The 27827-nt window shown below is 51.6% G+C and overlaps 2 protein-coding genes across 2 annotated transcripts in view; one reads left to right on the forward strand and one right to left on the reverse strand.

Moving 5' to 3' along the window:
- The window catches only part of LOC308677033 (nicotinamide riboside kinase 2-like), an 828951-nt gene that overhangs the window by 215275 nt on the left and 585849 nt on the right, over positions 1 to 27827 (forward strand). The window lies entirely within an intron of this gene.
- On the reverse strand, positions 1644 to 22857 carry ANGPTL4 (angiopoietin like 4). The gene is made up of 7 exons (XM_081342956.1): positions 22290 to 22857; positions 21239 to 21349; positions 16531 to 16672; positions 5294 to 5401; positions 4517 to 4615; positions 2887 to 3162; positions 1644 to 1935 (listed from the first exon to the last, which is right to left on the reverse strand). The coding sequence occupies exons 1-7, from the start codon at positions 22725 to 22727 to the stop codon at positions 1754 to 1756; spliced, it is 1356 nt and encodes a 451-aa protein (XP_081199082.1). The 5' UTR covers positions 22728 to 22857; the 3' UTR covers positions 1644 to 1753.

The following is a 27827-nucleotide window of genomic DNA, read 5'->3' on the forward strand; positions in this document are numbered from 1 at the left end:
TCAGGTCAAGGGTGTGGCCTCCCTCATGAGTTGGCTCAGAAATTATTTGCGTCAGGTCCATGGCCGCCATGGAAGCCATGAACTCCCGAGCTAGCTCAGATGAACCTCCCAGGGATGGTAGATTGAAGTCTCCCAAAACTATAAGTTTGGGAAACTCAACCACCAAACCGGAGAGGATATCGAGCAGCTCGGGCAGGGCTGCCGCTGCGTGACTAGGCGAAATATACACCAGCAGCAAGCCCAACTGCGCCCCAGGACCAAATCTCATAAAGAGAGACTCACACCCGACTATCTGAAAAACGGTGGTCTCCCGCGGACATAAGGTCTCCCTGATAGTCACCGCCACACCCCCACCCCTACCATGAGCTCGTGGCCGGTGTAGCACCCGGAAGCCTGGTGGGCAGAGGTCAACCAAAGGGACCCCACCCTCTGGGCCCAACCAAGTCTCCGTGATGCAAGCCAGGTCCGCATGCTCACCCTCAACTAAATCCCTAACGAGGGGAGCTTTGTTAACCACGGACCTGGCATTCAGGTACACCAGCCGGAGCTCAGGAGGCTGCACATCCTCGCTCCCGGGATCTCGGGGAAGAAGCAGAGGGTCGGAGCGCCTCACCGCTTGCAAGTAGCGGGGACGGCCCTCCCGGTAGCGATACGGCCCCCTGTCGTATTTATTTATTTCTCAGGATCATGTCCTTTTGTTCTAGCAAGTGAGCCGACTAGATGTCCTCCTGGTTTCCCCCCTCCCTCCCCCGAGTACCCAAATCCTGAATTTCAGACACTTAAAATTTTATCTTTGCCAGGGTGCGTAGCATCCGCAACCTCCTGGCCATGTGAACCAGGACTGTCCAAAAAGCTTCAACCTCTGTTTTTAAATCATCCCACGGTGCCGCCAAAAGAATCTGAACGGGAGGGGAAAGAAAAAAAAATCCCATCGTTTTTAATCATTATTCATCAAAGACATATCACTGACCACAAAGTTTCACACCTAAGTATAAAAAAAAGATTTTTTTTAAAAAAAAGCGAAGAGGAAAACAAAATAAAAGAAATCTCCCATTTCTTATGGTGAGCATATACATATATATATATATATAAACATTGGAGGATTGGAAAAGGGACAAAAAACACGCCTAACACGTAACCACCGCCCACCGCCCACCCCCCTGCACAAGACCAACCCAGGAGCATTTTTAAGTCAATATGACCCAAAGAGGATCCGAAGAGAGGGGGGGGGGGCGCATTAAATTCAAAGATGCCAGTTTGGGGGCTCTGTAAAAGAGGCCCCTAGCACTTGCAGGGGGGAGTGGCCTTCTACCCCCCCACCTCACCAGCCTCCCCGCCAGCCCCAGAGCTGTCTCAATGCCTTTGCAGAGATTTATTTTTTTTTGGGGGGGGGGGGGAAGAAGCCACGTGTGTTTTGCACATGGATGTGGCATAAAATCAGCGGAATCAGCCTCGCCGCACCCCAAAAAACTTTCACGCGATCCCAGGAGTCCGAGGTGGGGCTCCCCAAATTCCTCTGCCCCCCCGATGACATCACAACACAGCAGCCTTCTCCCCACATATGTACCCACCCCCAAGGGCCAGGCTCACCCCCTCCCTTACAAAGGAAGCTGCCCCCCCCGCCTGGACCCTCCGACCGAACGCCAGCTGTGGGGCACGGCTGCCCAGGCTCCAGAGACAGAGACCAGCTGCGTCTCGCGTGAACCAGCAGGAAGGGCCGTGCCCAGTCTTTTGTGTGTGTGGAGGGGGGGGCTTAGGACCCCCGGTCCGTCTCTGCAGGGCGGATCTTCATGGCAGCGTATCGCAGGGGGTAGTAGCGCCCCCGCCAGGTCTTCCAGAAGATGCCTTGCTTTCTTTCGTGCCGCTGGCGTGGGATGGAGCGGAAGTACCGGCCGTTGAGGTTGACGTGGCCGCAGTAGCTGAACCACCAGCCCCCTGCAAGGAGAGAAGGGGCAGAAGATGGGGGTCAGCCAGGCACGTAAGCTGACTGGGGGGTGGGGTGGGGGGGAAGATTCCCTTCCCAGGGCCCCAGCAGGACAGCACCTCCATCGACAAGGCGAGAGGGAAAGGTTACAGGTAGATTACAACCGATCCCCAAAATTTCCGTCCTTAAGCGAGGCATTTGTTAAGTGAGTTTTGCCAACGTTGTTAACTGGATCGCCGTGGCGGTTAAATCAGTAACAAAGCCGTTAAGTGAATCCAGCTTTCCCCGCTGATTTTGCCTGTCACAAGGTCAAAAGGGGGGGAATCCACCTGATCCCGGGGAGGCTGCGACCGTCACAAATACGGACCAGTTGACCAAGGTTCTGAATTTTGGTCATGTGACCCGAGGAGGGTGGGGGAGAATGCTGCAGCAATGGCCGTAACTCTGAAATATGTTTGTAAGTCCCTTCTCTCAGTTGCAACTTTGAACGGTCAGTAAATGAACTGTCGTACGTCGAGGAGCGACTGTATATTCCAGACTGGGAGAGAAACTTTGGGAAGATTTTCACAAGAGTTCTTTGCGTGCCTGATGGGTAATTCTCAGGTTACGGCCACAATTTCTGTAGGCATGTCAATATCAAGGATATTGGACAAATATTAAAATACACCACCGGGACCTCTGCTAGGTGCGTGACCTTTCTTTGCCAGGAGAGAGTGGTCAGAAAAGTCAAGATGGCGGCCGCAATGCTACATTCAAAGCTCCCAGGATTCCCCGGCCAACATGTAGAATTGACCCAAATTTAAAACGGGTGGACTTCAACTCCCAGAATTCCTCGGCCAGCATGGGGAAGTGAACCCAATTGAAAACGGGTGGACTTCTGGGAGTTGAAGTCCGCTCCTGTGAAAGGGGAGGGGGTTGAGAGTCGCCCTCCTGGGGGCTTCCCGGCAGCCGCGTCCGCTGACCTGAGAGGTGCTTGGCGCAGTTGGTGTCGCCCTTCAGGTCGTGGTCGCGATCCCGGGTGGAGAAGGGCAGCTGGGGGAAGTCGCCCATGGCGCTCTCCAGCTCCCCCCGGATGGGTCCCAGGAGGCTGAGGGTGTAAGCCGTCTCCTCCCCGCCCAGCCGGAAGAGGAAGTGGGCTCTCTGCGCGTTGCCTTCCCAGTCCTGCAGCTCAATCAGAAGCTGGAAGGCCTCGGCCTTCACCAGCCGATGCATCTTCTCCAAGCCCAGCCAGAAATCTCCTGGAAAGCAAAGACAGCCGTGAAAAAAGGCAGCAGTCCTCGGCTTACGACCGCAGATTTCCACTATTAAGTGAGACGTTTGCTCGGTTGAGTTGTAGCCCCCCCCCTTTTACCACCTTTCTTGCCATCAACGCGAGTTGATAACTCGTCACCCGGTCGTTAAGTGAATCGGGCTTCCCCTGACTTTGCTTGTCAGACGGACGCAAAAAGGGAGGGGGGAGTGAACCACGTGACCCCGGGACGCTGCGGCCATCATAAATACGAGACAGTCGCCAAGCGTCCGGATGCCAATCACATGACCCTGGGGATGCTGCGACGGTCCTAAGTGTGAAAAACGGTCCTCAGTCACTTTTTGCAGTGCTGTCATCGTAACTTGGGACGGTCACTAAACAAACGGATGTAAGCTGAGGACTACTCGCGTATTTAGTCCAGGGCTTAACGACCACAACTGGGCAAGAATTTCCATTGCTTATTAGCAGTTCAAGTGAATCGTGCAGATTAAGCAACCTTTTTTTTTTGGATACAGTGGCTGAGCAAAACGCTGCAGTCGTTAAGTGAATCGCCTGGTTGTTAAGCGAATCCACCTTCCTCCAGTGATTTTGCTTGTCGGGACTGTCTGGGAAGGTCACCAACGGTGATCCCCTGACCCCAGCCACTGTGAGTACATGCTGGTTGGCCAAATGCCCAGATTTTGATCGCCTTGACTGGGGGTGGGGTGAGAGAAATGCTGCAATGGTCATAAGCGTGAGGACCGGCCCCAAGTCACTTCTTTTGGTGCCGTTGTAACTTTGAACTAAACTAACTGAATGGCATGAAGTGATGGATTTCTTCAGACTTGGCCCTTTTGAGTTGTGGACTTCAACTCCCAGAATTCCTCAGCCAGCAGGGGGAACCATGGCTCTTTTATGACTTGTGAACTTCAACTCCCAGAATTCCTCAGCCAGCATGGGGGAACCAGGGCCCTTTTATGACTTGTGGACTTCAACTCCCAGAATTCCGGAGCCAGCATGGAGGAACCATGGCCCTTTTGACGGGTGGACTTCAACTTCCAGAATTCCTCAGCCAGCATGGAGGAACCATGGCCCTTTTATGACTTATGGACTTCAACTTCAAGCTGGCTGAGGAATTCTGGGAGTTGAAGTCCACAAGTCATAAAAGGGCCAAGTTTGAAGACCCCTGATTTAACTCAATAAATAAATCTGGGAAATTTATGCCGTTAGAAGGCAGCTTCAAAGCTAGAGCCACCAAATCTCTGCTGCTGGGTGCCTTCCCCAACCCGGTGCCCTCTTCTATCTGCCAGGGGAGCAGCCTCCTGCCAGGAATTCTGGGGGTCAACCCCCCACCCTTCACCCACCTGTCAGATTTCCAAAGCCGTCCTTATAAGCGTCCCAGAGCCGGTCAAAATCTACCGAGCCGTCTTGGCGCCTCTGGATCACGGTCCAGCCGCCGTCATCTGCCAACAGAGAAGAGCAAGACTTAGGGCACCGCCAAAGGGGCAAGACACCCGCCCCTCCACTTGGCATCTGAGTAAAAGTATTGGCAGGGCTGCCAGAAAGAAGAGGGGGGGTGTCAACTTATTCTCCAAAGCACCAGAGGGCGGGAGAAGAAACGATGGATGGTACTTGATCAAAGAGAGAAGCAAACCTGGAATTAAGGAGAAACTTCCTGACAGTGAGGACAATGAACCAGTGGAACTGCTTGCCACCAGAAATCATGGGTGCATCACTGGAGGGTTTTAAGAAGAGGCTTGGACAGTCACTTGTCTGAGATGGTATAGGCCAGATTTCCTGCTTGAGCAGACGGTTGGACTAGAGGACCTCCAAGGGTCCCTTCCAGTTCTATTCTATTCTATTCTATTCTATTCTATTCTATTCTATTCTTCTATTCTATTTATTCCATTTATTCCATATTCTATTCTATTCTATTCTATTCTATTCTATTCTATTCTATTCTATTCTATTCTATTCTATTCTATTCTATTCTATTCTATTCTATTCTGACTTTTTTTTACAGTGGAAGCAACACACACATACACGCTCTCTTTCCCAATCAAATCAGCCACCTCCTGGCTATAATAGAGATTTGAACCCAGGCTCTTCCCTTCCCCCCCCCTTCCCCCCTCCCAACTTACCCATGTCACAGAAGACTTTGAAAGCCTGGCCTCCGAGGGGCTGGATATCAAAGACCCCGCTGCTCCGCTGACCCTCAAGGAAGAGATTGTGACAGCCGGCTGGAAGCTCTGCAAGCGAGAAGAACAGAATAGAGCTGGTAGGGACCTTGGAGGTCTTCTAGTCCAGCCCCCTGCACAAGCGGGAGAACCTATATGAAGGAGTGACTAACTGAATGAACCAACGATTACATATGACCCTAAAGTCAATAGAATAGAATACAATAGAATAGAATAAGAAATAGAAAATATGGAATGGAATGGAATGGAATAGAATAGAATAAGAAATAGAAAATATGGAATGGAATGGAATGGAATAGAATAGAATAGAATAGAACAGGGGTCGGCAACCTGAAAAAGGAAAAGAGCCACTGGGAACCGGTTCCATCACACGTAAAAAAAGTGGGAGCCGCGTGCGTGCGTCCATGTTTTTCTTGCGCATGCACGGACGCGCACGTTTGTCTTTTTTTAATGTGTGATGGAACCGGTTCCCGGTTGCGCGACGGCCCGTTTGCAGAGCTACCGCCTTCGGCAGCCTGCAAACGTGCCGCAGCAGCTTTCCCAAAGAGCGGCGCCGCTGCCCGTTCACGCGGAGGTGCGCACGCACCTCTCCAAAGGTTTGGGGAGGTGCGCGCGCACCTCCGCCCATTCGGAAATAGAACAGAATAGAATTACAGAATAGAACAAATAGAATAGAGAATAGAATAGAGCAGAATAGAACAAAGTAGAACAGAACAGCATAGCATAGCATAGCACAGCACAGCACAGAACAGAACAGAACGACATGTTATGGAAGCCACTCTATGGAACAAGAGAGATTCCGCCTCTGATCAGCCACCAGCTGCAAAGACACCAAGATCCACCAACTGAGCCCAGGGATCTATGTCGCTAAGTGAAAAATGTGTGAAGTGAGTTTTGCCCTGTTTTATGCAAAAGAATCCCTGCGGTTGTTGAATTAGTCACCCCGTTGTTAAGTGAACCCGGATTCCCCCATTGACTCTTACTTGTCGGGAGGTCGCCAAAGGGGATCACGTGACACCCCCTCCCTCCCGGGGACCCTGCGGCCGTCATAAATAGGAACCGGTTGCCAAGCGTCCGAATGTAAATCACTGCTTTGACAGTCATTAAGTGTGAAAAACCGGCCCTAAGTCCCTTTTTTCCACAGCCTTCGTAACTTGGTAACTAAGTGAAACGGTCGTAAGTCAGGGACCACACATACAAGGCCTTTGCAACTGCAGCCATTAAACCCCCCCAAAAAAAACACTCTGAAAAAGGTGAAATCTGAATTCTACTCCGTGCAAGAATCCAAATGTCAGCATTTTCCATGTGACAGTATGAATACATACAGTCCTCCGCTTACAACAGCTCATTTAGTGTCGATTCGAAGTTACGACGGCACTGGAAAAAAGTGACTTGTGACCATGTTTCACACTTACAACCGTTGCAGCATCCCCGTGGTCACGAGATCGAAATTCAGATGCTTGGCAACTGACTCGTATTTACGACGGTCGCCGTGTCCCGGGGGTGGGTGGGTGACGTGATCCCCTTTTACGACCTCCCGACAAGCAAAGCCAAGGGGAGAAATCCAGATTCGCTTTAACAACCATGTTGTTAAATTAATAAGCGCAAAGGTTCACTTAACAATTACGGCAAAAAAGGTCGTCAAATGGAGCAAAACTCATTTAACGACGGAAACCTTGGGCTCAATTTTGGTAGCAAGCCGAGGACCTCCTGTACAGAAAGAGAAGGTCACAGACTCCACACTGGGGTGTGTTTTGTTTAACCGTTTGTGTGCATGAAGGTTTTCATTCTTATAATAATTTGCTGGTTTAGGGAAAAAAAGAAGAGAGTTGGTTATCAGGATTACTCAATCTGTTTGTGAAATCAAAGCCCAAACTTTAATTGGAGAGCCTTGGTGGAGCAGAGGGCTAAGGCCTCCTTAAGTAACACCAGCTGCCTGCAATTAGTGCAGGTTCGAGTCCCACCAGGCTCAAGGTTGACTCAGCCTTCCATCCTTCCCAGGTAGGTAAAATGAGGACCCAGATTGTTGGGGGCAATTAAGCTGACTTTGTAATAATGCCGCTTGGGGGGTGTATGAAAGCCCTAATAATAAGCAGGCATATACATAGAATGAAGGCTACTGCTAAGCTTGTAAGCCGCCCTGAGTCTTCGGAGAAGGGCGGGATATAAATGGAATTAAAATAAAATAAATAAATAAATAAATTTTGCTCTTTGACAACAACAACAACAATAATAATAATAATAAAGTTGCAAGGGACCTTGGAGGTCCTCTAGTCCAACCCCCTGCTCAGGCAGGAAACCTTATACCATTTCAGACAAATGGCTGTCCAGTCTCTTCTTAAAAAACTTCCAGTGTTGGAGCATTCACCACCTCTGGAGGCAGGTTGTTCCACTGGTTAATTGTTCTCACTGTCAGGAAATTCCTCCTTAGTTCTAGGTTGCTTCTCTCCTTGACTAGTTTCCATCCGTTGCTTCTTGTCCTGCCTTCAGGCGCTTTGGAGAATAGTTTGACTCCTTCTTCGTGGCAGTCAAGTTATTCTCCAAATATTCTCCGTTTCAGAAACTGTAGTAGGCACAATTAAAAAAACAAAAACGTAAACACTTTTTTCCGAACGAAGTCTCATGGAGCAAAGAGGGAAAAAAAATCTGAGTAAACGAGATTTAGTACCGTAAATCTGGAGGCGTTGGGGGTTCAAAATCCGATGCCCCGCCTGGTTTGTATATCTGTGTAAACACTCCCAAGAACACAGCGCCTTTTGGCTGCACAAGCCTCAGGGCTTTAATTGATTTCCCGAGATCGATCGATGGGCGGCATCTTAAAAGCTGAAGGGGAAAAGCACAACACCCCGGGCCAGCCTAGTTATTGCACACCATTCCCACGGAGTTCGATTGGGCATGGCTGGGATTCTGGCACTTAACGCTGCTCTTTCATTCAACTGCCTCCAGTTACCCGTCTCTCTACCGCTCGATAAGGCCTCGGTAAGGCCACACTTTGAATACAGCATCCCGTTCTGGTCACCACAATGTAAAAAAAGATGTTGAGACTCTGGAAAGAGTGCAGAGAAGAGCAACAAAGATGATCGGGGGACGGGAGGCTCAAACATACAAGGAACGGTTGCTGGAATTGGGTACGTCCAGTCTTCTAATTAAGAGGATGGGGGAGGAACATGATAGCAATGTTGAGGGGCTGCCCCAAAGAAGAGGGGGGGTCAACTTATTTTCCAAAGCCCCTGAAGGCAGGAGAAGAAGCAACGGATGGTAACCAATCGAGGAGAGAAGCAACCTGGAACTAAGGAGAAACTTCCTGACAGTGAGGACAATTCACCAGTGGAACGGCTTGCCACTAGGAGTTGTGGGTGCTCCGTCACTGGAGGCTTTTAAGAAGAGACTGACGGTCCACTTGTCTGAAATGGCATAGGGTGTCTTGCTTGAGCAGGGGGTTGGACTAGAAGATCTCCGAGGTCCCTTCAAGACTCTTGTTATTCTGTTACTCCGTTATTCAGTTCAGAGGGACTGAATAAGAAGGATTTCCTAGAGGCTTTTGTGGCACGGACTGACAGGAGCATCTGGTTTCCAGTCTAACAGGTTTGGCATCTGGACACGGGCCGAGAGGCGAGGAGGTGGGCCGGAGCCCCCACGGCGGCGGCTGCAGCATTAAGGGGCAGCCCCAAAATGGAGGAAATGAAGGGCAGGCAATGAAAAGGAGACGCCTCTCTCTCTCTCTCTCTCATTCTCTCCTCTCTCTCTCCTTCTGTCTCTCTCTTTCTCTCCTGTCATTCTTTCTCTCATTCTCTTAATCTCTCTGTCTCTCTCATTCTCTCCTCACTTTCTCTCCTGTCAGTCTCTCATTCTCTTAATCTCTCTCTCCCTCACTCTGTCATTCTCCTTTCCCTCATTCTTTTTCTCCCCTCTCAATCTCTCCTGTAATTCTTTCTCTTTCTCTTAATCTCTCTCATTCTTTCTTTCCCTCATTCTCTCTCTCAATGTCTCATCACTTTCTTTCCCTCATTCTTTCCCTCAGTCTTCATTCTCCTGTTGTTCTCTCTCCTGTCACTTTCTCTCTCTCTCTCATTCTGTCACTCTTATTCTTTCTCTTTCTCTTAATCTCTCTTCTCTCTCTCTCATTCTATCATTCTTTCCCTCGTTCTCCCTCTCTTTTTCTCCTCTCTCAATCGCTCTCTCACTCTCTCCTCTGTCGTTGGCTGCCTCTCACTCTCTCTCTGTCACTCTCTCCCTCTTAATCTCTCTGCCACACACACCTACACTCACACATCTGCCAAAAAAAAAAAAAACCACGAGGCCAGAGCAGGCCTATTGGAAATCGCTCCCCGTGACTAAGAAACCCTGATGTACGTGTGTGTGTGTGTGTGTGTGTGTGTGTAGGGGAGGGGTTTGCAAGGAAACCGAGGAGCCTCCTGGGTGAGTTCCAAAGAGGCCGCTTATCGTCCCGTGGTGGTTCGTCATCCCCCTCATCACCGCAAAGAGTGAACATCAGCGTGCAAGGACACCACACTCCACCGGGCTCCCCCAACCACCACCCCCCATCAGAGAGAGGGCCGTCTGCTCCAGAAACCTGGGGGTGGGGTGGGGGGCTGGCTCCGGTCTCTGCTCTGACGAAAGGGCAAAACTGAGGATGGGCGGGCGTAGGGCAGAAGGGGAGGGGGGGGGTAACTAAACTTCAGCTGTGCTTTCCCCGCCCAGATGCCATCCAGATGTCTGTGCTGGAAAAGGCTGAGCCACTCTGTGGGGAAAGCGGGGTGCGGCCGTCGCCCCATCAGGGGGAAAAAGGGGCCCGTTAAGAAAAGCTGAGCTGAGTCCGGGACGCTCTCTGAGCCGGGCCTGTTTTCCGGCACTGCCCAGCCAGGTCCCATCACCTCTGCTGGCCCAGCCTGGCTTCCTAGCACTGATGATGCTACGCAGCTGGGTAATGCAACGTCTGCAAGAAAACAAACCAGGCCAGAGAGCAGCCAGGACCCCACGGTCCTCCTCTCCCTCTCCACACACACACACACACACACACACACACACACACAGACCCTTCTAGCACTGATGATGTTCCCTAGTTGGGTCACAAGAAAAGAGGAAAGCTCAAGAGAGCAGCAAGAACCCCACAGTCCTCCTTCTTCCTCCCTCCCATCCTTCCCTTCTTCCTCCTCCTCTTCCTCTCCCTTCTAACACTGATGATGTTCCCTAGTTGGGTCATGAAACGTCTGCAAAAAAAAACCCACCAAGCTCAGAGAGCACCAGGGACCCCACACTCCTCCTCCTTCTTCCTCCCTCCCTTCTCTTCCTCCTCCTCCTCCCTGCAAAGCCCCCTCCCCTCTAGCATTGCTGATGTTCCTCAGTTGGGAAGTGAAACATCTGCAGGAAAAACCACCACGCTCAGGGGGGTGCCCAGGAACCCCTCGTTTGAACCCTGAGCTACACACACACCTTCTCTTTCACGGAAAAAAACAAGCTTTTCCATCGGGGATGACCCACCCCTGGGTGCTAGCAACCCCACCCCTCACCCAGAAGCATCCAGCCGAGCCAGGCTGAAAGCTGCCCGAAAGAGCCCTCCCTAGTCAACAAATTGCATCCCGGGCCTGCGTCCAAAGCCCTCTGTACGTGCTCAGAAACATCGGGCTCATTCATACCCCAGGCACGCAAGGCGCATGGATCACCAGGGTGTGTGTGTGTGTGTGTGTGTGTGTGCGTGCGTGCGCAAAAGCCTGACCTGGGGTGCCTGGAGAGCCTGCCTCAAGAGTCATGCACATACACATACACATACACACACACACCTCAACTAGCTGCAACATCTGGACTTTGCTTCGGGCCAGCCCAGCAGCTGCCGGCAAGCCAGGGCAGGGCAGGGCAGGTGGGCAAACGGGGCAGAAGGGGAGGGGCAGAGCAGGGACGTGGCAGGGCGCAGGGGGACTTTGCCCAGAGCAGAGGGAGGGTGGGGGAATTGCAGCCCCAGACAAAGAGAAATCCTGTTCTGGTTCTTGCATTTGGGGGGGGGGGATCAGCATCCTTGGAATGGCAGGGGGGGGCTCCTTCCTCCCAGCCTTGGATAAATTTAGCTGAGGTTCTCAAAACAGCTGCCTGGGGCAGGATGCCAGAGAACAGGCCAGGCTGTGGAATTGGGGGGGTGGGGAGAAGGAGGAGAACAGACCCTGGAGTGTAAACATGAACTTTCCCCCAAATTCCTCCTCCTCCTCCTCCCCCCTCCAGAGGGAGGGAGGGGCACCTTGCATCATCCGGCCGGCAAAGGACGTGACTTGTTGCTGCACGCCAGGCAGAGCAGGCAGTTGCGAGCAGACAAACACACAAAAAAACACATACACACACCATGCGGTAAGAGAAGGGGCTGAGTTGGATCAAGGACAGCCCTGGGAAAAATTTGAGCCGGCCAGGTCAACATTGCTGCCAAATTCTTGACGACTACCGACGCAAGCCAGCCCAGAGCTATCCAAATCTTTTTCGCCATCTAGGACCAGGAGGGACATGAGGGCAGCCTTCCGGTATTTGAGGGGCTGCCACAAAAGAAGAGTGGGGGGGGGGTCACGTTGTTCTCCAAAGCGCCAGAGGGCAGGACGAGAGACAACGATCAAGGAGAGAAGCAACCTGGAATTGAGGAGAAACTTCCTGACAGTGAAGAATTAACCGGTGTTATTAATAATAATAATAATAATAATAGAAGCTGGAAGGGACCTTGGAGGTCATCTAGTGGAACGGGTTGCCACCAGGAATCGTGGGTGCTCCATCACTGGAGGTTTGTAAGAAGAGACTGGACAGTCACTTGTCTGAAAGGGTATCTCCTGCTTGAGCAGAGGGCTGGACTAGAATCATCATCATAAAGTTGGAAGGGACCTTGGAGATCATCTAGTCCAACCCCTTACTCAAGCAGGAAACCCTATACCATTTCAGGCAAATGGCTGTCCAGTCTCTTCTTAAAAACTTCCAGTGTTGGAGCATTCACCACTTCTGGAGGCAGGTTGTTCCACTGGTTAATTGTTCTCACTGTCAGGAAGTTTCTCCTTAGTTCCAGGTTGCTTCTCTCCTTGATTGATTTCCAGCCGGGCACTTTGGAGAATAGCTTGACTCCCTCTTCCCTCCAAGGCCCCTTCCATTCCATTCTCTTCTCTTCTCTTCTCTATTCTATTCTATTCTATTCTATTCTATTCTATTCTATTCTATTCTATTCTATTCTATTCTATTCTAATTCTATTCTATTTATTCCATATTCTATTCCATATTCTATTCTATTCTATTCTATTCTATTCTATTCTATTCTATTCTATTCTATTCTAATTCTATTCTATTTATTCCATATTCTATTCCATATTCTATTCTATTCTATTCTATTCTATTCTATTCTATTCTATTCTATTCTATTCTATTCTATTCTATTCTAATTCTATTCTATTTATTCCATATTCTATTCCATATTCTATTCTATTCTATTCTATTCTATTCTATTCTATTCTATTCTAATTCTATTCTATTTATTCCATATTCTATTCCATATTCTATTCTATTCTATTCTATTCTATTCTATTCTAATTCTATTCTATTTATTCCATATTCTATTCCATATTCTATTCTATTCTATTCTATTCTATTCTATTCTAATTCTATTCTATTTATTCCATATTCTATTCCATATTCTATTCTATTCTATTCTATTCTATTCTATTCTATTCTATTCTATTCTATTCTTCATTCTATTCTATTCTATCTATTCTATTCTATTCTTCATTCTATTCTATTCTATTCTATTCTATTTATTCCATATTCTATTCTATTCTATCCTATTCTCTATTCTAGTCTATTCTAGTCAGACTAGAAATTCTATTCCATCCCATAATCACCCTCCATTTGACCTAATTGATTTGCAAGGGGCTCGGCAAAAAAACCAAAAACACTGGAAAAAGAGATTGTTTTTTCCCTAGGGATTTTTTACCCTTCTGTGTAAGGCGTGTGTGTGTGTGTGTGTGTGTGTGTGTGTGTAATGCACAACATGCTCAGACCCCTGGCATCCCAGGCCTTTGTCATCGGCGTGAGTCACAATTCCTCCCGGCTGACCACCGCCATTTCTGGGAAGAGTCTCTGCTGGGGAACAGGCCTGCCCCCCCCATTCCAACCCCCTTTATTTCCAAACCCCACTTCCCCTCTCTTAGACCAAGAACATTCAGCAACCAAGCCTGAACTGCCCCCTGCCGCCACCTTGGATGTGACGGTGTCCCTCACAAACTGTGATAGGCCGACCTTTTCACCACTTTCAGGTAGACTGCCCTGACATCTGGCTGCACAACGGTTAATTATCCCCCCAATAGAGCTGCGCTTAGTTTCTAAGCCTTTTTAGGTCGGGGAACTGAGGACTTTCTTGGGGTGAACTGGAAGCTTTGGACTGGCCCTCTTTGAGCTGTCTATCTCCCTAAACCACCCCTCCCCCCAAAAAAGGAGATTACGGTACCTCTAAGGAAAGTGGGGACAAAATACTAGAATTAAGGAGGAATTTCCCGGCAGTGAGGACGATTAATCAGTGGAACAACCTGCCACCAGAAGTTGTGGGTGCTCCAACACTGGAGGTTTTTTTAAGAAGAGACTGGACAGCAGTTTGTCTGAAACGGTCTAGGGCAGGGGTCGGCAACCTCGGCTCTTTTATGACTCGTGGACTTCAACTCCCAGAATTCCTGAGCCAGCATAGCTGGCTCAGGAATTCTGGGAGTTGAAGTCCACGAGTCATAAAAGAGCCGAGGTTGCCTACCCCTGGTCTAGGGTCTCCTACTTGAGCAGGGGGTTGGACTAGATGACCTCCAAGGTCCCTTTCCAACTCTATTCTGGTTGATCGATTTGATTGAAATGGTCTAGGCTCTCCCGCTTAAGCAAGGGGCTGGACTGGAAGACCTCCAAGGTCCCTTTCCAACTCTATTCTGGTTGATCGATTTGATTGAAATGGTCTAGGGCTAGGCTCTCCTGCTTGAGCAGGGGGTTGGGCTAGAAGACCTCCGGGGTCCCTTTCCAGCTCTGTCATTCTATATTCTGCAAAATCCACGATCCTGCTTCCCCTAAATAGGAAAAGGTCCTTGGGTAGATTCCGTGTTAGCCAGAAAGAGCAGCCTTTCCCCGCAGAGTAGAATTCTCTCTCTCCTGGGACCGAATTCAGGCTGGCTGGGAGGTTGAAGGGGGGGGTGTGTGTGTACATTTTCCTGGTGGTTGGGAGTTGGGGGGGGCGGAGGAGGGGGGGATGCAAAAGCAAGCCAGCCTCTCTGCAAGCTTCCTCTGCCTTTCCTGGGGAGAACTGGATGGCTCCTGCATATTTTGGAAGCCAGGAGCATGAATGGGGAGGGGGGCGGGTTGGCCTTTCCCCTACTTGGAGAGAGGCCAGCCTTCTCCTTCGCTTCCCCCCCCCCCACTTTCTCCTGGCACACCAGCCATTAACCCCGCAGCTCCCGGCGCCCGGCAAGCTTTCCTGCTCAACTTTCACACACTTGGCAGAAGGCCACCCCACAATGGGGAAAAGAGGGGGGGGTGCTTTCTCTAAACCAGGAGCCTCCAGATGTTTGGGCGAGGCTCCTCCCTGCACATCTGGCAGGAGACAACCGAAGCAGCCCGGAAGAGGGAAGTCCAGGGTCTGTTAAATGGGGGGTCGGGGGCGCAGCTGCCAGCCGGTAACTATTAAGATTTAGAGCAGGGGAGGTCTATCAAACTTGGCCCTTTTATGACTTGTGGACTTCAACTCCCAGAATTCCTCAGCCAGCCACACTGGGAGTTGAAGCCCATAAAGTCTTCGAAGTTGCCAAGGTCGGGAAGAAGGAAAGCGAGGGGAGAGGGCTCCTGAGCACGTACAGAGGCAGAACTCATAAAGGTGCAGGCTTAAACCGGGTGGATGTCAGTGCAAGCCAAGTTGTGTTTTTTTTTTTGGGGGGGGGGGTTGCTTTCTCTGTGCGCTTTGCGCAACAACAGGCTGGTCGGCTGTGGGGTTTTTTTGCACCAGCCATGAACCCATCTAACCTTTCATTTTGGGCCTCTGTAAAGCCCGAGATTGTGGTTTTTTTTTTTAAAAAAGCCTCGTGATCTGGTACGCAGAGATAGACTGCCCCTGAGCGAGGATGCTCCATTGAGTAACGTGGGCAAAGACCCTTCTTTTTGCCCAGCCTGATTTAAATGTTCGCAACTTTGAAAAACTGTTTTCCTAGTTTTAGGCCACGGCATCCCGGCCCGTCACCAGCTTCCCTCCCACCCTCGACTTACGACCGTTTGTATTTACAACAGCACTGGAGGGGGGAAAAAAGAAAAAAAAAAGACGCACACGCCTGTTTTTCACACTTCGAACCGTTGCGATCACGTGATCAAAATTCAGACCCTTTGGCAACTGGCGTGTACTTAGGACGGTTGCCGTGTCCTGGGGGGGGGGGACTCACGGGACGCCCCCCCCTTTTGCGACCTTCCGACAGGCAACGTCAATGGGGTGAAACACAGCTTCGCTTAACGACCGTGTTGCTAATTTACCAGCTGCAGCGCTTCGCTGAACAACTGCGGCAAGAAAAAGTCATAAAATGGGGGGGGGGGGGGAAGTTCAATTAAGAACCGTCCGGCTTGGCTTCAGAAAGGTTGGGGCCGGCTGCGGTCGCAAGCCGAGGACTAGCCATACCCGCCTTTTTTTTTTTTTTTGCCAACCTGCTGACGTAACGAACTACAGCTTGAAAGAACGGAAAGAGCACTAGTCCTCATGATTCTTCCCGGGGGAAATAGGCCCGAGTCCGAGGAGAAACATTTAGGCTGACCCGAGCTTTTTTTCCCCCCTACAAATTCCTTCACCCACACAGCATCTCACTTAGCAACAGAAATCTGGGGGCGAGTTGCGGTTGTTAAGCCGAGGACTGCCTGTACATCTGTCCCTTTCTGGTTTTTTGTTTCCCACCCGCCCCGATTTGAGGGCACCCGGAGAGCTGCGCCAGGCACGATTCACCAAGGTCAACTGAACTTTTGAAGTTGCCCAACTCTTTCCCTGCCAACCTGAAAAGTGTTGTAACACCGACAGGTTGTTGGCAGCTGCTAAAGGTGCCTGGCTTCCGGCCTCTTGTGCAAAAGGGGGAAAAAAATATTTTATTTCTTCCAAACCCCATAGGGCGGGCGGGTGGGGATAAATAAATAAAATAAATAAAATTCAGCCAAGATGGCTGCCTACTCACTCGAAGCTTCCCGGCTCCCACCAGGCTTGGCCAATTGGCTGTGGTTGACCGCTTGACCCTCCGCACTCCGCTGGACGGTCACCTTCCACCGAGGCCTCTGCAGGTCCTTCTCGCTGCGGTGCAACGGGATGAGCGTGTTGACCTGGGAATTGGGGAGGGGGCGGGGGGGGAGAGGAAAAGGATTTTTTTTTCAATTTTCAAAGGGAAGGAAGATAGTGGACAGAATCCAGAAGCAACCTATAGGCTCTCCTCCCTCAGAACCAGTTAGGCCTAGTGGTTGAAGCACTTGGCTACAAAGCAGGAGTTCTAGTCCCGCTTTAGGCATGTAAGCCGGCTGGGTGACTTTGGGCCAATCACCAGGAGACGGCGAGTTCTAGTCCTGCCTTAAGTATAAAAGACAGCTGGGTGACTTTGGACCAATCACCAGGAGACGGCGAGTTCTAGTCCTGCCTTAACTATAAAAGACAGCTGGGTGACTTTGGACCAATCACCAGGAGACGGCGAGTTCTAGTCCTGCCTTAACTATAAAAGACAGCTGGGTGACTTTGGGCCAATCACCAGGAGACGGCGAGTTCTAGTCCTGCCTTAGGCACGAAAAGCAACTGGGTGACTTTAGATCAATTACCAGGAGATGGTAAGTTCTAGTCCCAGCCTAACCATGAAAGCCAGCTGGGTGACTTTGGGCCAATCACCGGGAGACGGTGAGTTCTAGTCCTGCCTTAAGTATAAAAGACAGCTGGGTGACTTTGGACCAATCACCAGGAGACGGCGAGTTCTAGTCCTGCCTTAACTATAAAAGACAGCTGGGTGACTTTGGACCAATCACCAGGAGACGGCGAGTTCTAGTCCTGCCTTAGGCACGAAAAGCAACTGGGTGACTTTAGATCAATTACCAGGAGATGGTAAGTTCTAGTCCCAGCCTAACCATGAAAGCCAGCTGGGTGACTTTGGGCCAATCACCAGGAGACGGCGAGTTCTAGTCCTGCCTTAAGTATAAAAGACAGCTGGGTGACTTTGGACCAATCACCAGGAGACGGCGAGTTCTAGTCCTGCCTTAACTATAAAAGACAGCTGGGTGACTTTGGGCCAATCACCAGGAGACGGCGAGTTCTAGTCCTGCCTTAGGCACGAAAAGCAACTGGGTGGCTTTAGATCAATTACCAGGAGATGGTAAGTTCTAGTCCCAGCCTAACCATGAAAGCCAGCTGGGTGACTTTGGGCCAATCACCGGGAGACGGTGAGTTCTAGTCCTGCCTTAGCCATGAAAGCTGGCTGGGTGACTTTGGTCCACACGGTTGTGGTGGTGGGGAAAAGGGGGTTGCGTTGGACGTTTGTCACCTTGACTTCTTTGTGAAAGCAATAAAGGTGGGATACAACATAAACAAAAACCTGGTCCCGTCTGCCTCTCCTGGTAGGCCTCAAACTGCCTTAGACAAGCCACAGCCTTATACAGGTAAACCCTCGTTTGTCTGGTGTTAATCCCTGCTTATCTGAGTTTCTCTTTCTCTGCTGCAGATTCCTTCCTGGTCTCTTGAGCTTAACGGTTTTTCTTAAAAGACCTTCATTACTCAACTAGGTAACGTCATCAGTGCTACAAGGAAGTGGGGTTTTCTCCCTATTTGTATACCGTGCCACTGGTGGTAGGGGTGTGATTTTTTTCCCCCTTGATAGTTCCTTGATTTATTGTTTTATGCTCGTTTGTCCAGTGCCAATCCCTGCTTCTCTGGGTATGGACTGGTGGAAAGAACCTTTTATTCTCCAACGCAGCGCCCTCCAGACACGTCGATGTACCCATTCCCAGAATGCCAGCTGTGCTGTGGGGTTCTGGAACTTATTTATTTTTATTTATTTATTTTATTTATTAAATTTTTATACCGCCCTTCTCCCGAAGGACTCAGGGCGGTGTACAGGGCAATAAATATCAAAATGTAAATACAAAAGTTAAAAAAGAGATTAAAAAGAATTAAATAATTATGCCCAAGAATACAATACTAAAAATGTGTTAAGAACTTATTTAAATCCAACCCCAAACCCATCAGACCAGGCCAGATTGTTCAAATAGATAACTTTTTAAATCACGCCGGAAGGAGCGCAGGTCGGGGGCCATCCGGAGCTCAACCGGCAAGCGGTTCCACAGGTCTGGCGCGCCCACAGAGAACGCCCTCCCCCTGGGGGCCACCAGTTGGCATTCTCTGATCGGAGGCACCCTGAGGAGGCCCTCTCAGTGGGAGCGCACTGGACGGAGGGAAGTTGACGCCGGCCGCAGGTGTTGCCGTAGGTAATCCGGACCCATGCCATGTAGGGCTTTGTAGGTCATAACCAGCACCTTGAATCTCACCCAGAGGGCAACCGGCAGCCAATGCAGCTCGCGGAGCAGAGGTGTAACATGGGAGTATCGGGAGACCCCCAACACAACTCGCGCGGCTGCATTCTGCACCAGTTGAAGCCTCCGGGTGGTCCTCAAAGGGAGCCCCATGTAGAGAGCGTTGCAGTAGTCCAAACGAGAGGTCACGAGCGCATGAGTGACTTCTCCCACGCTCGAGGGCACAGTACACAATATGGGAGTGGGCTTTCTGCACCAGCCTTCAACTGATGGACCATTAAGGAAGAGGGCGGATGGAGGAGAGAAATTGAGAAACTCAAGATAAGCCGGGATTAACACCAGACAAACAAGCCATAAGACTCCCCTTGCAATCAAAATTGGGACTGGAACGTCCATTTCTAAGCGATGCGGTTGCTAAGTAACTCCCGCCCAATTTTTACGACTTTCGCCATGGCCGTTAAGCGAATCACAGTGTTGTGAAGCAAACCCAGCCTGCCCAAATTGAATCCGCTTGGCAATCGTGTGATTCCAGGACGCCCCGGTCATAAATGCGAGGATCGGTTGGAAGTCACTTTTTTCCAGCATTATCGTTAACTTGGGACAGTTGTTAAGCAAATGGCCGTTAAGCTGAGGACTGGAAGACGACCTCGGGAGATTAAAACCTTCCCACCCGATGGAGGAGGGTCACAGCCGAATCCAGCCCCGAAGGAAGCAGCCGATGTTGTACGTCAGAAAGTGTGAGCCTGCCTTGCAGAGAAGAACAGACCTGCTTATCCATCGCAAGGCTGCACTTGTAGTGAAGCTGAAGGATCTTTTTGGACCAGGTTCTGCGTCTCTGCAAGGCTGTGTCCCTGCACCGCAATTTACTTTCAGGAGCTCTCCTTGCCCTAAGAGTCGGCCAGCGGATAAATTTAATAAATGAGTTTTTTTTAAAAAAAAATCATAAAAGAAAGACCTCCATCCACCAAAAACCTTCAGGGCGAAGGATCTAGACCAGGGGCAGGCAACCTTGGCTCTTTTATGACTCATGGACTTCAACTCCCAGAATTCCTGAGCCAGCATGACAGCTTGGAAACCTCTCCCTTTCCCCTCAGCATGGCTGGCTCAGGAATTCTGGGAGTTGAAGTCCATGAGTCATAAAAGAGCCGAGGTTGCCTACCCCTGATCTAGACTCTGGTTGCCTGGAGCCAGAGATCATAAAAAGTGGGGAGAAATACTTTCCTGTCTGGCCTCCCCCCCACACAAACACCCTTCCCCCTAAAAAGGTTGAATTTCTGGGCCGTTTCCCCAAGTTACAATCAAGAGAGAAAACACACAGGTCAGCCAAAGAGGGAGGAAATATCCACCAGGTCAAAGGTCAAGTTAATGTTCAGTCTTGGGCATGTGGAAATTAAAAAGTTCTCACATTTTTGTTTTCAATTTGAGGAAATAAGACGGGGGGGGGACTTCAACTCCCAGAATTCCACCCGACTTAAAACCGGCCCAGGTTGAGAAACGGTGCTTTAATTCATCCATCAAAATCGCCAGTCGTCTGCCCTTTGGCATCTGCATTACTCTAACTCGTAAAACCAAGAGTCTTCCGCAAGAGCAAGGGTGAGACTAGATGACCTCCACGGTCCCTTTCCCATTCTAGAATTCTCTGCCCTTCCTTTGTCTGCAGAGGCTGCCGTTTTTTTAAAAAAAAAATAGACGCCTTGCTATTTGGACTTCAAACGTTTGCAAGAAAAAGAGGAGGGGAGTGGGGGGAAGTGTATCTATGTGGTCCCTCATAGGAGGCATTTCACTCACACACACACAGACACAGACACACACAGACACACAAAAAGTCAGGCAGCTACAGTATTAGGATCTGGAAAGATCCAATCCAGCCCTTGGCTGAGCACTCTCCCCATCATAGTGGGAGAAAAGTAATTAAAGGGGAACCCCCCCCCCCGGTGTTTCCTGCCATGTTGTCAGCCTAGCAAAGCCTCATCCCCCATTATCCCCGGCCGCCAACCACAAGGTCTCACCGATCTGACATTTCTGGAAGGTTTGGCCCTGCTTTTCCCAGCTGAATTTCACCTGCCCTTCCCCTGGATTCCCAGTTGTTTCCCCCCTGCCCCCCCCCCACACACAGTGCCCTCCACCCCATGGGCCACTGCCCTTCCAGGGAGCAGGAGACTCCCTTATGCCAGGTTCCCCTCCCCCCACCCCACCCCCACCCCATGACAGCCTCTCTTTCCAGACCCCACTTCCCTCCGCTCCCTCCCCCCTGCCTGCTCGTCACACCCCTGGCCACAGGTGATCTGCTGGAATGCCTCAACTGCCCTCCGGAAAAGTGGGGGTGGGAGTTATTTCAGCCTGCAGGACGGACCCTCCCCTCCCTCCACCCCCCCCCCCAAATACCTTGCTCTGAAGACTCTTAATCTGCAGGTTCTGTTTGTCCATCCGGAATTGCTGCTGCTTGATCTTCTGGAGCAGCTCCTCAATCCTCCCGTTCTGACGCCTGATCAGGTTCTAGGACAGACAAAGAAAGAGGCTGGGGGAGATCAACGTGGGTAGTTCGTGTGTGTGTGTGTGTGGGGGGGGGAAACCACCAGAATCCTATCTAGCCATCTAAAAAAAAGACCAGAGATGAGCCACCAACAACATCGAGGGGGAAAAAAAACGAAAGCCCGGAGGGGTGTCCTCCATTCCCCCCAACCTCTTGGGCGCCAGGGGACCCCTGCCACGGAGGCAGGCAGGCTTTTTGGAGGACGGGAGGGCTGGCATCCCGCGGATGAGGCCTTCGCTCGTCACGCTGCGGACCGGTGCCGGTCCACGGACCCGCGGGGGGGGGGGTTTGGGGACCCCTGCCCTGGAGTCAACCTCAAAGCGCAGCTCCGGGCGCAAGACGGGCGCGGCGGCCGTTTCACTTCGGGGGGATCCCTTTGCACAACGCGGGAGGCGAGCCAGGGAACCCGGGAGAGGGGGGGGCGTCTTGCGCAGACCCCCCACCCAGCCCCCCCCTCTTCTTTTCCACGAGGGGCTTGGCACGCCTCTAGGGTCAGCTGGCAGAGCCTCCTCCCCAAGGCGCTTTTACGCACCGATTTGCCTGGCGCACAACTTTCCCCAGCAGTTTGGGCGATTTTGGAAGCCCTCGGGGGGCGGCGGGGGGGGAAAGGCAACCGAGCCGGGTTTGAATCCCGGCCGGGCAGCTGACTGCCGGTCCAGCCCGTCCAGCCCAGGGGAAACGAGCCCCGGGAACGAGGAGGGGGGGCGCCTTTCGGCTGCCCCCCCTGCCCAGCCTTCGGGGGCCGCTCTCGGCTCTGAAAGGCGGGACAGGACTGGCCGGGCGTCAGGCGACCACAGCGCCTCCCGGCAGACAAAGGCTGCCTCTGCCCGCGTGCAGAGCGCCCGAGGGCGGCGCGCTCGGCCTCTCCGCGGTCGGCCGGCCGGCCGAGCCTCCGGGACGCACCTGCAGCGCGCCCTGCTCCTCCGCCGCAGCCGCCGTTGCCGGGCCGTCCCCGCTGCTGTTCCCGGCTCCCGCCTGGCCCGTCCCGTCGAGCCGGCCCTCCAGCCCGCGCAGCCGCCCGTCCAGCTCGGCCCAGCGGCCGTCGAAGAGGTGCTGGGCGCGGGCCAGCTGCTCCCGCTGCTCGGCCGCCGAGCGCTCCAGCCCGGCCAGCGAGGCGTCGTGGGCGCCCAGCCGGCCGCTCAGCTGGCGCAGCTGCCCGCCCAGCCGCTCGACGTGCTCGCGGAGCCCGTGGCCCAGCTGCAGCAGCCCGTGGGCCAGCACGTTCACCTCCTCCCAGGAGGCCGCCTTCGGGGCGCGCTCCCGGCGCGGGGAGGCCGAGGAGGCCGCCGCCAGCAAGGCCAGCAGGCAAGCCAGGCTCCGCAGCGGCGCCCGGCAAGGCATCGCGGCCACCGAGCGGGCGCTGGAAGGAGAAGGAGCCGCGCACCACCGCCGCCTCGCCGCCGGCGCCCGCTTTGGAGAGGAGGCGGCGGACGCGGCCCCTTTTATAGACGCCGCCCGCGCCGCGCGCACATGGCTGGAGCGGCCCCGCCCTCCTCCTCCTCCTCCTCCTCCTCCGACCCCGCCCCGCGCGTGCCTTCTCTCGCGCCTCAATAAAGGCTCCGGGGTGGGGGGCAAAGAGGGCAATGCCCGGCAAAGCGCTTGCGGCCCGCGGTCGCCCTGACTTCTCCTGGCCTCTGGCCGAGCGGCCGCGGGCCAAGGTCGCCCGAGGGTGGGCGCTTCCCATTCCAATCGCTCAATCGGAATAGAGTTAGAAAGGGGCCTCGGAGGTCTTCTAGTCCACCGTTTCCCAACCTTAGGAACTTGAAGATGCGTGGACTTCAACTCCCAGAATTCCCCAGCCAGCTATGCTGGCTGGGGAATTCTGGGAGTTGAAGTCCACGCATCTTCAAGTTCCTAAGGTTAGTCCAACCCCCTGATCAGGCAGGAGACCCACCTAGACCAGAGGAACGCTGTAGATATAATTTACTTGGACTTCAGTAAGGCATTCGATAAAGTAGATCACAGCCTACGACTTGATAAGATAGAAAAATGTGGGTTAGATAGCATCACCGCCAGATGGATTCGTAGCTGGCTGACCGGCCGTACTCAGCGTGTGGTCCTCAGTGGAACCGCATCTACATGGAAGGAAGTGTGTAGTGGGGTGCCCCAGGGCTCTGTTCTGGGCCCAGTGCTCTTCAACATCTTCATCAATGATTTGGATGAGGGGATAGATGGGGAACTGTCCCATTGAGACTCTAGAAAGAGTTCAGAGAAGAGCAACCAAGATGATTGGGGAACTGGAGGCTAAAACATATAGGGAACGGTTGCTGGAATTGGGGATGTGTAGTTTAATGAAGAGAAGGTGAGGGGTGACATGATAGCAGTGTTCCAATATCTCAGGGGCTGCCCCAAAGAAGAGGCAGTCAAGCTGTTCTCCAAAGCGCCCAAAGGCAGGACAAGAAGCAACGGATGGAAACTCACCGAGGAGAGAAGCAACCTGGAACTAAGGAGAAACTTCCTGACAGTTAGAACAACTAACCAGTGGAACAACCTGCCTCCAGAAGTGGCGAATGCTCCAACACTGGAGGTTTTTAAGAAGAGACTGGACAGCCATTTGCCTGAAATGCTATACGGTTTCCTGCCTGAGCAGGGGGTTGGACTAGATAACCTCCAAGGTCCCTTCCAACTTTATATTATTATTATTATTATTAGTGGCTGTCCAGTTTCAAAAGCCTCCAGTGATGGAGCACCCACAGCCTCCGGAGGCAAGCTGTTCCACTGGTTAATGGTGCTCGCTGTCAAAAAATTTCAATCAGAATAGAGCTGGAAGGGGCCTTGGGGGTCTTCTAGTCCAACCCTCCCCCCCCCCCGCTCGGGCTGGAAACCTTATGCCGTATCAGACAAATGATTGTCCAATCTCTTCTTATAAAATCCCAGTGTTGGAGCACCCGCCGCTTCTGGTGGCAAGTTGTTCCACTGGTTCATTATTCTCGTTCCAGTGTAGCAGGGGACCCTGTGCAGCTAGTGCAGAATTGAGCGCAAAATCTCTGTTGTTAAGGGAGGTATTGGTTAAGTGAATTTGCCCCCGTTTTGTGACCTTTCTTGACCCCGGTTGTTAAGTGAATCCCTGCAGTTGTTAAGGGAGTGACACGGTTGTTAAGTGAATCTGGCTTCCCCGTTGACTTTGCTTGTCAGAAGGTTGCAAAAGGGGATAGCGGGACCTTAGGATACAGCAACGGTCATAAATATGAACCGGTTGCCAAGTGTCCGAATTTTGCTACCATGGTCTTAAGAGTGAAAAATCCCTTTTTTTTCAATGCCCTTGTAACTTTTGACACTTAACGTAAGTTGAGGACTATCTGAACAATTTGAGACAAGTGGCTGTCCAGTCTCTTCGTATGGGCTGCAAACAACCGGACCAGCACTGCATGGCACAACGGAGCGCGACAACTCTGCTTTTGGGTATTCTCTGCTGGAACTCTGCACCTAAGATCGGAGAACCCATGATCCTCTTCCCGTTTAGGATGAGCAGCACTTTTGGGAAAAGAAGGCGGGACTTGTCAGAGAAAAGAGAGCCAACGCTGTGTTAAACTGACTCGCCCCCTATTCTTCTCCATCCCTTTCTCTGCGTGCACACAAGGCTCTCTTGCGTGGCCTCTTATGGCTTAACATTCTCACCTGGGATCACCTTTCCCAACAGTCCGGCTGGCTTCATCGAGGGCAAAACTTTCCTGAGTAAAATTTGAATCCAGGAAAAAGGATCTCCTGAACGCCGCTCGCTCGGCGGCTACCATAAATTGCAGGCAGTCCTCGGCTTACGATGGCAATTGAGCCCAAATGTACTGTTGCTCAGCGAGACGGTTGTTAAGTGTGCTCTGCCCCGTTTTTACAACCTTTCTTCCCACGGTTATTAAGCGAATCCACGTCGTTAAGTGAATGTGGCTTCCCCCCCATTGACTTTGCTTGTCAGAAGGTTGCAAAAGGGGGATCACGTGACCCCGGGGAGACACGGCGACCGTCATAAATAGGAGTGAATGAATTTTGACCACGTGACCATGGGGGATGCTGCAAGGGTCAGCAGTGTGAAAAATGGTCATCAGTCCTACGGTGTGAATCCATCCAGGGTCAATCATGTGTGGTATAAATAGGACTCCATCATATGTTTGAACAGAACAATAGAGCTGGATGGGACCGTGGAGGTCTTCTAGTCCAACCCCCTGCTTGAGCAGGAAATCCTACATACCACAGGTCCCCAATCTATGGTACCGGGCCACGGCCTGTCGGCCACCAGGCCCACCCCCAGTAGCACCACCACGTGGGCACTAGCAGCCCCATTTGCACATACACGCATGTGCTCATGCATCAGCACATGCAGGTGTGCACAGCCTGTTTGTGCATGTGCACAGGCGCCAGCATGCATGCCGTGGTTGAACATGACCCACTTGCGCACACGCACGCACGCTAGCGATGCCATCCTCTGCTGTTCCCTTTCCTTCCGGAAAGATTGGGGGACTCTGCTATGTACCATCTCAGGCAACGGGTTGATTAATCTAGGCCAGGTTTTCTCACGCTTGGCAACTTTACGATGGGCGGACTTCACCTCCCAGAATTCCCCAGCCAGTGGAGGCTCTGGGCCAGGGGTAGGCAACCTTGGCTCTTTTATGACTCGTGGACTTCAACTCCCAGAATTCCTGAGCCAGCATAGGGAACTATGGCCCCTTCATTACTCGTGGACTTCAACTCCCAGAATTCCTGAGCCAGCATAGGGAACTATGGCCCCTTCAAGACTTGTGGACTTCAACTCCCAGAATTCCTGAGCCAGCATGGGGGAACTATGGCCCCTTCAAGACTTGTGGACTTCAACTCCCAGAATTCCTGAGCCAGCATGGGGGAACTATGGCCCCTTCATGACTCGTGGACTTCAACTCCCAGAATTCCTGAGCCAGCATGGCTCAGCTTGGAAACCTCTCCCTTTCCCCTCAGCATGGCTGGCTCAGGAATTCTGGGAGTTGAAGTCCATGAGTCATAAAAGAGCCAAGGTTGCCTACCCCTGCGTCTGGGTTGTAGTAGTGGACCCTCGGCAGAGGAAGCTGAACTGAGTGTTGTGGAAACCCAGGCCCGTTGTGTTAGGATGTCGTGTGAATCGGGCATTCAAAGCCTGGGTGTGGTTTCTGTCTCGGCGTAATACATTGTGGGAATTGTGTTTTGCAGTCTCCCTTGTGGGCGCTGATCTCTTTCAACCAGAGCAGGAATTGCAGCGTTGATGCACAGAGAGCATCAGAGCTAAGTTGAACCCAGGTTGTCATCAGTGTATATAAATAGGGCTACAGACTGACTCTCTGGCTATATTCACATCGTACACAAACTATCGCACACACCCATATACACACCCTGCCCTCTTCTTCCGTTGCCAGGGTTTGGCCATAATTGGAGTCTTCCTGTCCTGACTGATTGGTGGCGTGGTGAAGATATGAGGGCAGCAAGCAGAAGACCCTGAGTTCTAGTTCTGCCTTAGGCACAAACCCAGCTGGGGGACCTTGGGCCAGTCTCTCCCTATCAGCCCTGGGAAGGAAGCAATGGCAAAATCATTTATAAAAAAATAATAATAATATTTTGCAGGGACTTAACCAGGCTGTTTAGCAGAATACAGGATGCGACTGAACAGAATAATAATAATAATAATAATAAATCAGGGCTAAATCCAAGGAAATACCTCTTGGCATACCTAGAAACCAAGATTTGCTTTCAGATGGCAACAATTCCACGTGAAACTGAATCTGCCTGGCTCAAGCATCCACTTTCCTATCAGAATGGGGGTTTATTTGTCACGAGGGCAGGACAAGAAGCAAAGGATGGAAACTCATCAAGGAGAGAAGCAACCTGGAACTAAGGAGGAATTTCCTGACAGTTAGAAAATTAGCCAGTGGAACGGCTTGCCACCAGAAGTGGGTGCTTCAAAAATGGGGCTTTTGAGATTAGACAGCTACTTGTCTGAAACTGTATAGGGTTTCCTGCTCAAACAGAGGGTTGGACTAGACAACCTCCAAAGTCCCTTCCATCTCCTGTTCTCCAAAGCACCCGAAGGCAGGACAAGAAGTGAAAGACGGAAACAGATCAAGAGAGAAGCAACCTGGAACTAAGGAGAAACTTCCTGACAGTGAGAACAATTAACCAGTGGAACAACCTGCCTCCAGAAGTGGTGAATGCTCCAACACTGGAGGTTTTTAAGAAGAGACTGGACAGCCATTTGTCCGAAATGGTATGGGGTCTCCTGCTCAAGCAGTGGGTTGGACTAGATGACCTCCAAGGTCCCTTCCAGCTCTCTTATTCGGTTCTGTTCTGTTACGTTTTGTGGCTTAGGGAGTGTTGCTTAACACTTCCCAGGAAGATTGTGGGCCAATTTCACAATTCCACAGGACTAACTCAGTGTTGGTTTCGCAAGCCTTCTCGTCAGCCCTGCAAAGTAGGTCAGTGCTATTTTTCCACTGAGCTCCTTCTCCG

The sequence above is a fragment of the Vipera berus genome, assembly GCF_964194415.1.
Source record: "Vipera berus genome assembly, chromosome: 1".
In the NCBI taxonomy this organism is placed as follows: domain Eukaryota; kingdom Metazoa; phylum Chordata; class Lepidosauria; order Squamata; family Viperidae; genus Vipera; species Vipera berus.

Bases quoted from the DNA above. Each gene is read 5' to 3' on its own strand.
- ANGPTL4 (XM_081342956.1), bottom strand. From the start codon at position 22,727: ATGCCTTGCCGGGCGCCGCTGCGGAGCCTGGCTTGCCTGCTGGCCTTG. The intron at 5,402-16,530 runs GTGAGTAGGCAG...TCTCGCTTGCAG, and splicing joins TGGGAGCCGGGAAGCTTCGA to AGCTTCCAGCCGGCTGTCAC. The intron at 1,936-2,886 runs GTCAGCGGACGC...CTCTCCTTGCAG, and splicing joins CTGCGCCAAGCACCTCTCAG to GGGGCTGGTGGTTCAGCTAC.